The 14,562-nt window shown below is 36.0% G+C and overlaps 1 protein-coding gene across 1 annotated transcript; it reads right to left on the bottom strand.

The window, feature by feature from the left end:
* Positions 1 to 5,106: 5,106 nt before the first annotated feature.
* Positions 5,107 to 8,169, bottom strand: LOC107844442 (heavy metal-associated isoprenylated plant protein 6-like). Its single transcript, XM_016688856.2, has 5 exons — positions 8,017 to 8,169; positions 7,770 to 7,917; positions 6,998 to 7,257; positions 6,563 to 6,653; positions 5,107 to 6,063 (listed from the first exon to the last, which is right to left on the bottom strand). The coding sequence occupies exons 1-5, from the start codon at positions 8,023 to 8,025 to the stop codon at positions 5,498 to 5,500; spliced, it is 1,074 nt and encodes a 357-aa protein (XP_016544342.2). The 5' UTR covers positions 8,026 to 8,169; the 3' UTR covers positions 5,107 to 5,497.
* Positions 8,170 to 14,562: the final 6,393 nt, after the last annotated feature.

The raw sequence follows: 14,562 nt of genomic DNA, 5'->3' as shown, positions 1-14,562 counted from the left end.
TGAGGAGATGCACTTCCTTGTTTGGGTAATTCAAGTGGCATTGGTAAGGAGACGCACTTCCTTATTTGGTAAATTCAAGCGATATCTGTAAAGAGATGCACTTCCTTATTTGGGCAATTCAAGCGACATTTATAAAGAAACCCACTTTCTTATTTGGGCAATTCAAGCGGCATTTGTGAGGATATGCACTTACTTGTTTGGGTAACTCAAGCGGCATTGGTAAGGAGACACACTTTCTGTTTTGGTAATTCAAGCGGAATTGATAAGGAAACGTACTTCTTTGATTGGGTAATTTGAATTTTACTTGTTAGGTGATGCACTTTCTAACTTAATTCTTGATTCTTAGAAGATGTACTTCCTGGTCGAGTCAGTTCCCTTGATTCCTAGAAGACGTATTTCCTAGTTAAGTCATTCCCCTTGATTCCTAGAAGATGTACTTCCTAGTCGAGTTAGTCCCCTTGATTCCTAGAAGATGTACTTCCTAGTCGAGTCAGTCCCCTTGGTTCCTAGAAGATGTACTTCCTGGTTGAGTCATTCCCCTTGATTCCTAGAAAATGTACTTCCTAATTGAGTCAGTCCCTTGATTTTTAGAAAATGCACTTTCTAGTCGAGTCATTGCACTTAACCCTTAGGAGACGCACTTTCTTATTAGTTTTCATTTGTCAGGTGGCACACTTTTTAACTTAAACTTTTATCTCTAGAAGACGCACTTTCTAGTCAGAATTCCTAAATTTAATTCTTAGAAGACGCACTTCCTAATCTTGGTAATTTAGTTTTACTCTCAAGAGATGCATTTCTTGGTCAGAGTCTTGATTTATCATTACAACATACAAGTAGTTATGATGTGACTTTCACAAAAGTCCTCTGAAGATAAACTGGGGCAAAAACAATTTTAATTCTTGTTGTTTGGAACTTTACTTTTCTGGCAAATGAAATCTCTCTTTATGATAATCTTTGTATGGAATAATTTTCTTTCTAGTTTTGATTTGATTTCAAGAGCCCGCCTGAAGAACAGGGCAAATAAATGGAAAGTCAAGCAGCAAGGTGAAGAAGTTGAAAGTCAACAGAGTGAAAAAATAGCAAGTCAGGAGCACGCCTGGAGAATGGGGTGAAGAAATTGAAAGTCAAGCAACAAGTTGAAGAAATTGCAAGTCGGGAGCCTGCCTAGAGAACAAGGTGATGAAATTACAAGTCGAGAGCCCGCCCGAAAAATGGGATGATGAAACTCAAGTCAAGGGTCCAGAGAAGCTGCATAGATGGGATTTTGTAATTTCAGTCATCTTTTTAACTTGTAATTTTCATTTTTGATTCAATGACGGAGCAGCGGACCGGAACATCAACGGGACCTCACTTGACTCTCCTCGGCTGTCCTTCTTCCTTTTGTTTCTTTCCTTGAATAATGATCGGGTCAAAATTTGGTCTCGTTGTCTACTTTTTTTTTTGAAAATACTATGCTTACACCCAAAAAAGGACATGATGTAGACACCTAATTTTGTCCCTCCCCAATATAACTTTTCTCATTTTACCTTACCATACACCCCATACCATTACATAATTCTTCCACAAAATGACAAAAAATAGCAACTAACACTCAACAAATTGATAACAAATTTTATCTCAACCAACTCACACTCCATACTCACGTACCCCCTAGGCTCTCCTTCCCCATTCAAGTTTTTCGCCCATAGGAGAATATACACACATGGACTCCATCAACTTATTCATAAAGAGGGGATAAAATTTCCATATATACGTACATTTTCCATTCCAGTAAGGAGGGGAAAATGCTCACTCATACACACATAATAACATACACATAGGCAATATATCAATATACACAAACACAGTTTCAACGACCACAAAAAGGTGGCCCACAGGGAAATTCCCACATCACCCACACAATAATATATACATAATTACACCGACTCACATCCAGGGGAGCATATTCATAAACCATTGCACACAATACTCACCATCATCCTTGCCAACACACACTCTACACATAACCATCACTCACTCACCATTTCCATTTTCACAGAATATACACCAGCACACACTCATTCACGGAGAAGGGAATTACAGAGACCTCACTGATTCCATACAAAACACATACCTCGCACACACTATACTCACTCACTGAATATTCGTACACACACATATACTCCCAATTTCCATACACAAATAGAGATCACCGAAAAGGGAGAAGAAAGCTCAAGAAAAATTTCCACACGCCCACCGGAAAAACAGTGAATAGGAGAAGATGATGGGCTGGAGTTGATCGGAGTTTGGCCGGAAAGAGATTGAGGGAGATATTGAGAGAAAAAACAGAGAGATTTAGGGAGATGTTGAGAGAAAAAATAGTGAGAAATAAAGAGAGATTGATATAGAAAAAGAGATTAAGGGAGGAAGAGAGATTAAGAGCGAGATCGACGGGGAATAGGAAAAATAGAGAGAGACGCGAGGGAGAGTAGAGAACATAGAGAGAGAGAGATCGGATCGAAACAGGGAGAGAAACCAGAAACCCCATTGTTGTTACTATTTCGGCAGCTTCATGTTGAAAACGTCGTCGGTTGCCCTAAACTCACCTAAATCCAACCCACACCTGTCAAAGCTCGCCGAAAATCTCTAAATTCGCCAAAAACTTCTTTTTTCCGTTACTATTTGAGCTCACTGGAGCTCCAATTAAATCGAGACAATCAACCCAATTTTAACTCCGGCGAGACCCGTTTAAAATTAGCACGAAATCCGTGATTTATGTGTTTGGCATATTTGAATCTTCATTTTGTTGGTTGATATTGGATTCGAATGTGAAAATTTGATTGGTGGATTGTGCAATGAATTAGTTTAATCATGTTGAGAATGGATTGCGGGGGTGAGAATTGAAAACGGAAAGAAAATGAACGTGATTAGTTCGTAGTGATTAATTGATGTTTGTTTGATGCAAAATAGGCGTCTAATTTGCTAAGTTTGATAATATCACGTTTTAGATCGAAACTAGTAGGCAAATGCTCGGGTAGGTAAATTTTAGGAATGGTGTTTTGTTGAATGTTTGCATAGGCGTGTGAATGTTTCTTTCTATTTTATCACATAAGATTTGAAGGTGTATTCATTCGTTGGGGAATGCCCCGAGATTATATTGTACTTATTCACCGGGGAATGTCCCAAAGTATTTTGTATTCGGAGGACGTTCGTGATGAAGGTCCGAGGCATCGAGGTCCGAGGCATCGAGTAAAGCATTGTAGAGTAGTTTAGGATTAGTGTAGGTTAGCGTAGGTTTACATTTCCGCATTTTTCTATTTTTGGGACTGTATAATTGGACTGGACATTATATTTTCTAAAAATTACACAAATATACAACTTATATTTCCAATATTACAAAAAATCTTAACTCCCTAAACATATTACAAAAATTTTAACAAATACACAAAATGTTATGTATATATCGGTTATGTTATGTATATTAATAGGGAGAGAGTGTAAAGTAATTAAAAAAGTGGGAGAGAGTGTAATTACTTCCAAAAAGGTTGGTATTTATATTATTTATACTTATATTTTTGGGATTCGTTTTGCTTGTTTGATTGATTGTGTTATGTGTTTTGTGTAGTTTATACATTCGTAGTGTCAAATTAGCTGATATGCTTCACCAAGAGACCGTGGTCGAACCACGAGATCGAGGGGTGTCTAACACCTTTTCCTCGATCAACAGAATTCCTTAGCCGGAATCTCTATTCGCAAATCAGTTTTAAAGAGTCAAATCATTTTGAAAAAGGATTTCTAAGGGTGACTTGGCACACCCGATTTATGTCAAGTGGTGATTCTAAATTTAATTGTAAATAATTTTTTTCGAAATAAATTCTCATCCTTTGTCACTTTAATAATAAAAATCATTTCAAACTTAAAAATCTAATCTTTTTAGTGTAAAAAGGGGTGTAACATCAATCATGTGAAAAATTGAAGTGACTAACAGTGAACATTTTTTAATGTTCTTATGTTCCAATCTAACAAATCAACTTTGGTTTGGACATAGATCAAATATTTGTATCTAGTCTGTTATAAATCAAACGAGAGAGCCCAACTCAAAAGACTAGCCTGATAGGTGGGAGAACTCATTTGGCGTATAAACTCCTTAGCATTTTTTTATTTTTTCAATGTGGGACAATTGGTTCATAATAATCGCCTCCGCTTGAGAACCAACGATCTCGTTGGTCACAGCTGAGCCCAGTTGGTCACGGCTGGCACCCCTCTTAGGTTCAGGCCACCACTCTTGTCGCACAGGCCACCACTTCGGGTCACGGCTTCATGCGTGAATCGATCCTTTTTTATCACGGCCGGCACCCCTCTTGGGTCCAGTTGGTCACAGTTGGCACCCGTCTTGGGTCCAATTATGTGAAAATTTGAAGTGACTAATAGTGAACATTTTCTAATGTTCTTATGTTCCAATCTACCAAATCAACTTTGGATTGGACATAAATTAAATATTTGTATCTAGTCTGTTATAAATCAAACGGGAGAGCCCAACCCAAAAGATTAGTCTGATGGGTGGGAGAACTCATTTGGCCTATAAACCCCTTAGCATTTCTCTATTTTTTCAATGCGGGATAAGTGGTTCATATAACAATCGCCTGCGAGATAAGTGGTTCATAACAATCGCCTCCGTTTGAGAACCAACGACGTCGTTGGTCACGGCTGAGTCTAGTTGGTCATGGTTGACACCTCTCTTAGGTCCAGGCCGTCACTCCTGGCGTACAGGCCACCACTCTGAGTCGCGACTCCATGCATGGATCAATCCTCGTTGGTCACGGCTATGCCCAGTTGGTCACGACTGGCACCCCTCTTGGGTCTAAGCCACCACTTCGAGTCACGGCCCAACACGCGACTCCACACACACGTAGATTCTTAACGAAAGTACCAATGTTATAAATCAACTGGAAAAGCCCAACTCAAAAGACTAGCCTAATAGGTGGAAAAACTTATTTGACCTATAAACTCCTTAGCATTTCTCTATTTTTTCAATATGAGACAATTAGTTCATAACATAGTCAAATAGCCTCTCACTAACCATGAGTTGAAACGTCAAGAATTACATTTACTAGCTCTTAGATCATAGGAGTAGAAGAACTTTGTATAATAAAAAATATCTTCGAAGAAATTGAATACATTTCAAGTTACAAACTAATATAATTAATACCATACTAGTCAAAATTAATAAACAAATGACTACCGATTACTGCACCACTTAATGGTGGTTTAGCCTTTCTCCACTACAAATAGAATTTCCTAAGACAACACTACATAGTCTATCCTCATCTATAACTATTTCTTCAGCTTTTATATATTAGGAATTTGTACAATTTTAGCTGAACTAAAATTCGTATTATCTAAAATTAAAGCTAGAAGCTTCGTTGCAGGGAAAATGATGTAATGAGGTTGCTCTACTTCATAGACAAGACTCCTCCGAGTTTGCGTCTTTCAGAAACATTGGTCAATGGTGATCATTTTACATGATCAAACAACCGTTGGGATTTTCATCACTGAACATTTGAGGCGCATTCAAGTACGTTGGTGGAGGAGGTGGTGGCACATACTGTGGCTGGTGTCCGTACTCAACTACATAGCCCGAATGAGCATAACCAGGATCATACATTGTCGCGCCATAACCTTGATCCATATAACTTTGATTTTGCATAGGCATTGAGAAAACCGTATTTGCATTATAACCATAGTACTCCATTTTGTTGATTACTTCGCTTTTTTGCTCTTTTGGATCTACACTTTTACTTCCTCCTCCTCCACTACTAGCCACCTTCGAATCACCGTCTTTTTTCTCCATACCACCACTACCGCCTTTTTCTTTCTTGTCTCCGCCGCGACCCTCTATCTCCTTCTTGTCATTGTCACCCTCCTTGCCTTTCTTTTCACCACCACCATTGTCTTTCTTTAGTGGAACAACTTCAACATTTTGCTTCAATTTATCAGTCAAGCAGGCAGTTAAATTCTTTATATCCATCGTCCCCTTTACCATTACCAAATCTTTTTCTGATTCTATCTTCACTTCTTGCACCCCTGTCAAAAAAGGAAAAGTAAAAAGTAAGGATACAGATCTAGCACATTGCGTGCGGATTCACAGGAACCTAACTAACTTTTTAATGGTCCATGTCAATATACTAAGAAATCAACTAATTTCACATATGTGCGCGTAGAATAGTGTTATGTCCTTCCATTATGTTCTTAAGGTAATTGGAATTGAATCTGGCTACAGGTAGCCCCTCACGAAGACAAACTTCATTACGACTTTGTATATATTTCATCGTGAAGTATAGTATTATGGTATATTAATTTGAGATCGTAAATTCTAGATTCATCGCTATAAGGAGATATATAGTCAACCATTATGAACAATAATCTCACGAGAAAGGAATCATTATCTTGAGATTTCAAAATAATTATCTGGGAACTGAGAAGATGATTGCATGGCACACCTAATTTTATATAATATTCTAAACTACGTAATTAATTAACAAAATATGTAACAACAAGATCAAGGGGATTCAGTGTATCTTACCTTTAATCTTTTTAATAACTCGTTTTATTTTATGTGCACACCCGTCACAATGCACGCGAATCTTCAATGCCACCACACTGCTTTCTTGGATCTAAATAACCACAGCAAGGTGAAAAACGAAATAAATTAGTGTAAATTCAATTAATGCTAATTCAATTAATCTAATCCAGATGACTAATATCAGAACATTAATTATGTAATTGAATTAACAACAGTAAAAAAAAGTTCAGACATGAAACTGAAATTGTGCTCGACTACTACCTCAAGTTTTAATTTTGTTTGTCTAATTTTTATTTGACGTCAAATTTAAGTAAGTAGAAGAGTTTGACTCTTATAATTTTATGTATTAAACATTATTATTTTGTTAAATGAACTAAAACGAGAAGTAACATGAACAAATTGAAGCATTATGTTCAAAAGGCTTTTTATGTTTACCTCTTTGGGTTTCTTCTCATCAGCCTTCTTGTCCTCTGTCTTCTTTTCTGCTTTTTCACGGCCTTTTTTATCTGCGGCGACATCACCACCGCTCTTCTTATCTGCGGTGCCATCACCGCCGCCCTTTTTGGACGACGATGATATGAGCTCCACCGTCTTTTTGGTCTTGATCTCGACCCTTTCCCGGAGCCATGAGGGGTCTACGTCCCCTTTTATTGTCAATTTCCCACTTTCACAGTCCGATTTCACGTTTTCCACACCTTCATTTGGATAAATGACAAATCAATTAAGCCCAATGCTAAATTCTACCTTATACTAATAAATAATTTAAATTTAAACGTTATGAGTTCTGAGTCGAAACATCAACTTCAAAATATGTATGTACGTTTAGTTACCTATAACAACATATCCAATTTAGTATTACCATGGGGTCTAAAAAGGATAGGTGCAACCTATAAGAGAGAGAGATATGTGTAGTTCTACTTGTACTTTGAATATCGAATTCTACAATGTGAAAATCTTATGGAAAATTCGACCACAAAATTTGGAACTAACAATGATGGTTGCTTGAGAGTTCAGAAAAGTGCATGTACCGGCGAAATGAAGAAACCATTTCTTCCAAATTTATCCAAATCATAATATAAATATAAGCAAATAAACTTAGGCAAAAGATATACTACATAATTTCCATGATTATATCTGAGTGACTGAAAAAAAGAGTCATTATTTCAATGTAATTCATGATAATTTTAACAAAAATGAAATTAATTACCTCTGGTGTGGCGAATGAAACGTCTGACTTTTTGGGCACAACCTTCACAATGCAAATCAAGCTTTAAAACTATGGCAGGGCCATCATCCTTTTTTTCTCCGCCTTCATTCTTCTTCTCTGCTCCTTTAACTTTGGTTTCTTCTTTTTTCTGAAATTCAAAAATTATAAACAAAAATTAACTACTAGAACAATAAAAAAAAAAAAAAAATGAAATTTGAGGAAAAACTACTAGGAATTATGGAATTACCTCACCCATTTGGAGGAAATTGAAAATAGTGTAAAGTTATTTGAGAGGATAAATGAAATGAACTTAATTAACTGTATGGTTTTGAAGAGAAAATAAATGGAGGCAATTGCAAGGATTTATAAAGGGAGTAATTTATGACGATGGGGCCGTAGGAAACCGCCTGCTAATTGACTACAAAATAAGACGGCGGTTTTGTTACTTCTGCTTACGTGTTAAACCGGAGCCATGTTTGACTGCTACTACCGTTCTCTTCACCTCCCATTTTGTTTATTTGTTTTATTTTATTTATTTCCATTAACCGTTGAAGATAATAATACTAAAATGGGGATAAGTAATCTGTAAATTGAAACATGTTTTTGTGCTATGGGTGTTGTTTGGATTGAGTTGAAAGTACTTTATTTGTTCTAGGAATATTTAAATGTAGTCTAAAATAGAGAAGTCCCTCAAATGATAAATTTTCTTTCACTCTCAATTTTAAAAATTATGAATTTGAATAATGAGAAAATTGCTCTTAAATATATTTAAACTTTGATCAAATTTGTTGTAATATGTTTAAACTTTGTGGGGTTCTATGACCCTCCTAAAACTTTGTGGGAGTCTTATGACCCCCTAAACTATTTATTAGTGTGTTTTATTGATATGTATTTGCACTAAATTCTTTTTTTAAAATCTTTTAGCATTTTTTAAATTTTTATTAACTTATAAATATCACTAAAATATACTAATAAATAGTTCAGAGGGATTATAAAATCCCCACAAATTTAGATGTGATATAACAAATTTCACTTAAATTTAAATATATATATATATATATATATATATATTGCATACTTTTCCCTTGAATCATCATAAAAGTAAAAAATAAAATTACTATTAAAAATTAAAAAAAATGTAATCTAGAAAAATAATGTGAAGTATAATAGGTGTTGGGTTCAGATTGACAAAAGGGTGGTCGAAAGGGTAGGGGTTTGAGTCATTGAGAGTGGGAAAAACTAATATGAGTTTAGAATGTCAACAACAACAACATATCCAGTATATTCCAACCAAGTGGGGTCTACGGAGGGTAAGTGTATACAGTTTATACCACCAACTCAAATGTGAGATAGAGAGGTTGTTTTCGATAGACCCCCAGCTCAAAATAAAACAATCTAGATAAGAAATAGTAAAAGAACAAGATACAATAGAAAGTAACATATCTAATAATATCATAAACAAGTACTCTAAGTAACACACTAAAAGATACAACCTCCTAAACTCAGACTAACCTTCTACCCTAATTCGTCTCCTCCACAACTTCCTATCTAGGGTCATGTCCTCGGTAAGATGGAGCTATTTCATGTCATGTCTATCACCTCCCTCCAATATTTCTTCAGTCTACCTCTACCTCGCTTAAAACCATCCCTACCCAACCTCTCAAACCTCCGCACTGGAGCATCCGTGCTCCTCCCCATCATATGACCGAACCATCTAAACCTTGTTTCCCTCATCTTAGCTTCTACCGAAGTCACTCTCACATTGTCTCAAATAACCTTATTTTTAATTATACCTTTTTTAGTACACCCACACATCCACCGAAGCATTCTCATCTCCGTCACTTTCATTTTCTGGATATGGGCCTTGTTAATAGGCCAACACTCCATCCCATACAACAAAGCTGGTTTAAACACCACTCCGTGAAACTTTCTTTTAAGTTTGAGAGGTACTTTTTTGTCATACAAGATACCGGAGGCAAGCCTCCATTTCATCCACCTTACCCCAATTCGATGAGTGACATCTTCATCAATCTCTCCATTCCCTTGAATCATAGACCCCAGATACTTGAAACTATCTCTCTTACTGATAGAATGAGTGTCAAGCTTAACAACCACATCGAACTCATGAGACACCTCGCTGAACTTACACTCCAAATATTCCGTATTGATCCTACTCAACCTAAAACCTTTAGACTCAAGGGTTTGTCTCCAAACCTCTAATCTAACATTAACTCCACTACGTGTCTCATCAATCAAGACTACATCATCCGCAAAAATCAAACAATAAGGTACCTCATCGTGAACATGCCGCGTTAAAACATCCATCACCAAGGTAAAAAGAAACGGACTAAGCATTGATCTTTAATTAACCCCATCAAGACGAAAAAGTGTTTCGAGTCCCTTCCTCTAGTCCTATTTCGAATCTTAGCTTCATCGTACATATCCTTAATCGCCTTAAAATACACCATAGGTACACCTCTAGTCTCCAAACACCTCTAAAGAACCTCTTTCAGAACTCTATTATAGGCCTTCTCTAAGTCGATAAACACCATGTGCAAATCCTTCTTCCTTTCCTTATACTGTTTCACCAGTCTCCGAACGAGATGGATGTCTTCAGTAGTTGAGTGCCCTGGCATAAATTCAAATTGATTTACAGAAATAGTAACAATCCTCCACAATCTCAACTCAACCACCCTCTCCCAAACCTTCATAGTGTGACTCAACAACTTGATACCCCTATACTAGTTGCAATCCTGAATTTCACTCTTATTCTTATACAACAGAATCATTATTCTCCTCTTCCAAGCGTCAGGAATCTTCGTCATCTTAAAAATTATGTTAAACAACCGAGTCAACCACTTCATACCTGTCACTCTTGTGCACTTCCAAAAATCTACTGGAATCTCATCTGGCCTTGTCGCTCTACCTCTATACATCCTACGAATAGCCTCTTTAACCTCCTTAACCTTAATGCGCCTACAATAACCATAATCGTGGAACCTCTCGGAATGCTCCAAATCCCCCAACACAATGTTAGTATCCCTTCCTTCATTCAAGAGCTTATGAAAGTAAGACTGCTATTTCTTTCTAATACGACCCTCCTCCACCAAAACTATGTCGTCCACATCTTTAATACATTTTACTTGATTCAGGTCCTGAGCTCTGCACTCCCTAATCTTGGAGAGCCCGTACAATTTTTTATCCCCACATTTACTATCTAACATTGTGTATAAACTCTTGAAAGCGGCATTCTTAGCCTTCGTGACCGCTAACTTCGCCTCTCGCCTAGCAATCTTATACTCCTCCCTATTCTTCCATTTATCCTCTTCATTCTTACTCTCAGCCAACTTTGTGTACGCTCTCTTCTTAGCTTCTATCTTCCCCTTCACCTCTTTGTTCCACCTCCAGTCCCCTTTGTGCTTGTTCGAGCGGCCTCTCGAGACCCCCAACACATCTTTAGTTGTCTCCCTAATGCATTTGACAGTCTCATCCCATATAATATCAACATCCTCTCACTCCCTCAAGCCTTTCTCGCCATCAGCTTATCCCCTATATCCATTGTGCACTGGCCAAAGTCATACTACCCCATCTAATCCTCGGGTGATCCTCTACACCTCTCCTCTTTCACTCCTTTATGATCTCCAAATCCATTACCAAAAGCCTATGCTGGGCCGAGAGACTCTTACTGAGTAAGACCTTATAGTCCTTACAAATACCCTTATCTCCTTTTCTGAGAAGCAAGAAGTCAACCTGAGTCTTGGCTACCGAACTACAGAAGGTAACCAAGTGGACCTCCTTCTTGGGAAAGTTTGAATTAACTATCACCAATCCAAATGTCCAAGAAAAATCCAAAAGTGCCACTCCTTTAACATTCCTTATACCGAACCCATAGCCTCCATGCACCTCATCATAACCCTTCGAAGAAGCTCCTATGTGCCTATTGAAATCTCTTCCTATGAAAAGCTTCTAATTACTGGGGACACACCTCACCATCTCGTCCAAATCCCCCCAAAATCTTTTTTTTTTCATCATCCAAGCTTACATGTGATGCGTACGCACTAATAATATTCCAAGAAGACCCTCCAATAGTTAGCTTAATCAACATCATCCTATTGTGACCCTCTTAATCTCAAGCACTTGCTTCCTAAGATCATCATCTACTAGGATACCTACACCATTCATGTTCCTCATACTTCCTTAGTACCACAACTTATAATCATCTATTACCCTCGCCTCAGTACCTACCCATTTGGTTTCTTGAAGATAAGCTATATTAATTCGCCTTTTCCTAAGAATTTTCACTAGTTCTAATGACTTCTCCAACAAAGACCCTATGTTCCACGATCCTACCCTCAAGCTATAGTCACCCTTAGCCCCTTTACCCTTCCTGCCCCCTCCCCCCGCCCCTACCCTCACCCTAGTCCACGACCCCGACCCAAGCCCCGCCCAAAGACATAACTCTAAGCCAACACTATCTACCACATCCACCAGAGAGCACCAACCAATAAAGCTAAAAGCACAAAGCCTAAACAATAATGCAAACAAAAAAAGTACCATCAAGCCAACACTCCTGAATTACTACACAACAAAGCTGATTAAAACACAAGTAAAATTAACACGTAATACACTACTATGAAATGCAGAAATAAAGAAGTAAATTATCACCCACAAACAAGATAGTCAGCCAAGACGCGAAGAAAAAATGAATCGAAATAAGAACAGTAAACAAGACAGCCAGTAGCAATCACTAAAATCAAGAAAGCTATACACATGACTAGAAGAGATGGAGCGAGTGCACCTGATCGAATTTGTGTCGATTTAGAATGTCATTTGTGAATTTTTTTATACATCAATTACTTTCTTCATTCGACTTAAAAAAATTTATACACTAATTACTTTCTTCATTCGATTTTATTTCTCATTATTTTTTTAATTTAACTTTTATTTTTATTTATTATTTTTAATAGATCAAAAAAATAAAAAACATTATATTTTATTATTAATATTAATTACTTATTCTTCAAATTATTTTTCAATATCTACTACTAAATATTAATTAATAAAAAGGAAAAAGGCTCAAATATGTCACTGAACTATCAGAAATAACTCATTTATGCCATCCGTTAAAAGTTGGGCTCATTCATGCCATCGCCGTTACAAAACCGGCCCATCCATGCCATTACTTTTTAACAGATGGTTTTTAAAAACAGTCTTGCCACGTGGCAGCTTATTAGAGGGCCATGTCATTTTTTATTTTTAATTTTAATTTTTTTTTAAATTTTTTAAAAAAAATAAAAAAAATTGATCCATTAAAAAGAATCCACGCAACTTTTTGATCCATTGAAAATTAGTTTGATCTATGCTTTTAAAATTTGATTAATTTTTCATGAATATATTCTTAAAACATTCTCGTTCGATTCTTTTTTGTCATTTTTGACATATTAAGATTGTTTTCATATTTTACCTTTAATATTAATTATTTTTTCTTCAAATTAATTTCAAATACAATAGTAAACATCATTTAATAAATATGTTATAATAAAATAGCTATTTTAATTGACGGGCGAGTAACTAAAAGGGAACGGAGAGAGTATACACTCCACGCTTTTTATCACTTTATTTATTTATTTATTTTTAAAGATTCACATTAACAAAATCTTTTGTCATTTTTCAGTTGAAACTGAAGGGATATATAAACATCAAATATTATTATTATTATTATATTAATAGTTAGCTTCTCATTTTGCCAACTCTATGTATACTATATATGTCGGCATGTTGTCGCCTTCCTGGTTTTGCAATGATAAATGCTGATGCATAAAGTGTAACGTACAAATGTTGAATGCTGATTAGGGGCAGCTCAACCCTTTAGGAGAAAAGGCGGCCGCCTAAGACCCCAAAATTTAAGGGGCCTATTTTTGTTTAGTAATAATAAATTATAAATTTTAAGAAATATATTAAATACTATTTATAGAAAAAAGAAAAATTTTATATAAAAAAATAAAACGCAAGGCCTCCGTTTGATTTTTGCCTTTGTCCATAAATTTGCTTGAACCACCCTTGATACTGATGATGTCATTCTATGCTTATTTAAAAAATAAAAAAATAAAAAGTTACTTACATTCGGCTGACAAAATATTTCACGTATGGTAAGACATACTATATGCTTAATTAGAATAGCGTTTGGTTATAAATTTTAGTAGTAGATTTTTAAAAGAAAAATTCTTTAAATATTTGTTTGATCATGAAAAATTAATCAAATTTTAAAAGTATAGATCAAATTAATTTTTAATGGATCGAAAAATTGGGTGGATTCTTTTTAATGGATCAAAAAAAATTAAAAAGGAAATTATTTTTTTTTAAAAAAATAACGTGGCCCTCTAATAAGATGTCACGTGGCAAGACTCTTTTTAAAAATCGGTTGTTAAAAAGTAATGGCATGAATGAGCTAGTTTTGTAACGACGATGACATAAATGAGTTCAACTTTTAACGAATGACATAAATAAGTCATTTCTGATAGTTCAATGGTATAATTGAGTCTTTTCCCTAATGAAAATAATATCATAAAGTTATTATGTCAACTAATTATTTTTTTGTAATGGTTTTGCAAGCAGTAACAAAAAAGTACTACTAAATTCTAACGGAGGAAGTAGTTAACATAGGTAAAAATGTTTGACTTCAACGTGTTAATACTATAGTCAGCAATGTCGTCACAGGGACTGAAGTAGCCACCTAGCCGGGTTCAACGGCTGCGTTAGATCATTGATGACGAGCATAATGTGCATTTTTTGT

The sequence above is a fragment of the Capsicum annuum genome, chromosome 10 (genome assembly GCF_002878395.1).
Source record: "Capsicum annuum cultivar UCD-10X-F1 chromosome 10, UCD10Xv1.1, whole genome shotgun sequence".
NCBI lineage: Eukaryota > Viridiplantae > Streptophyta > Magnoliopsida > Solanales > Solanaceae > Capsicum > Capsicum annuum.
This window is presented reverse-complemented; position numbering and strand designations above follow the sequence as displayed.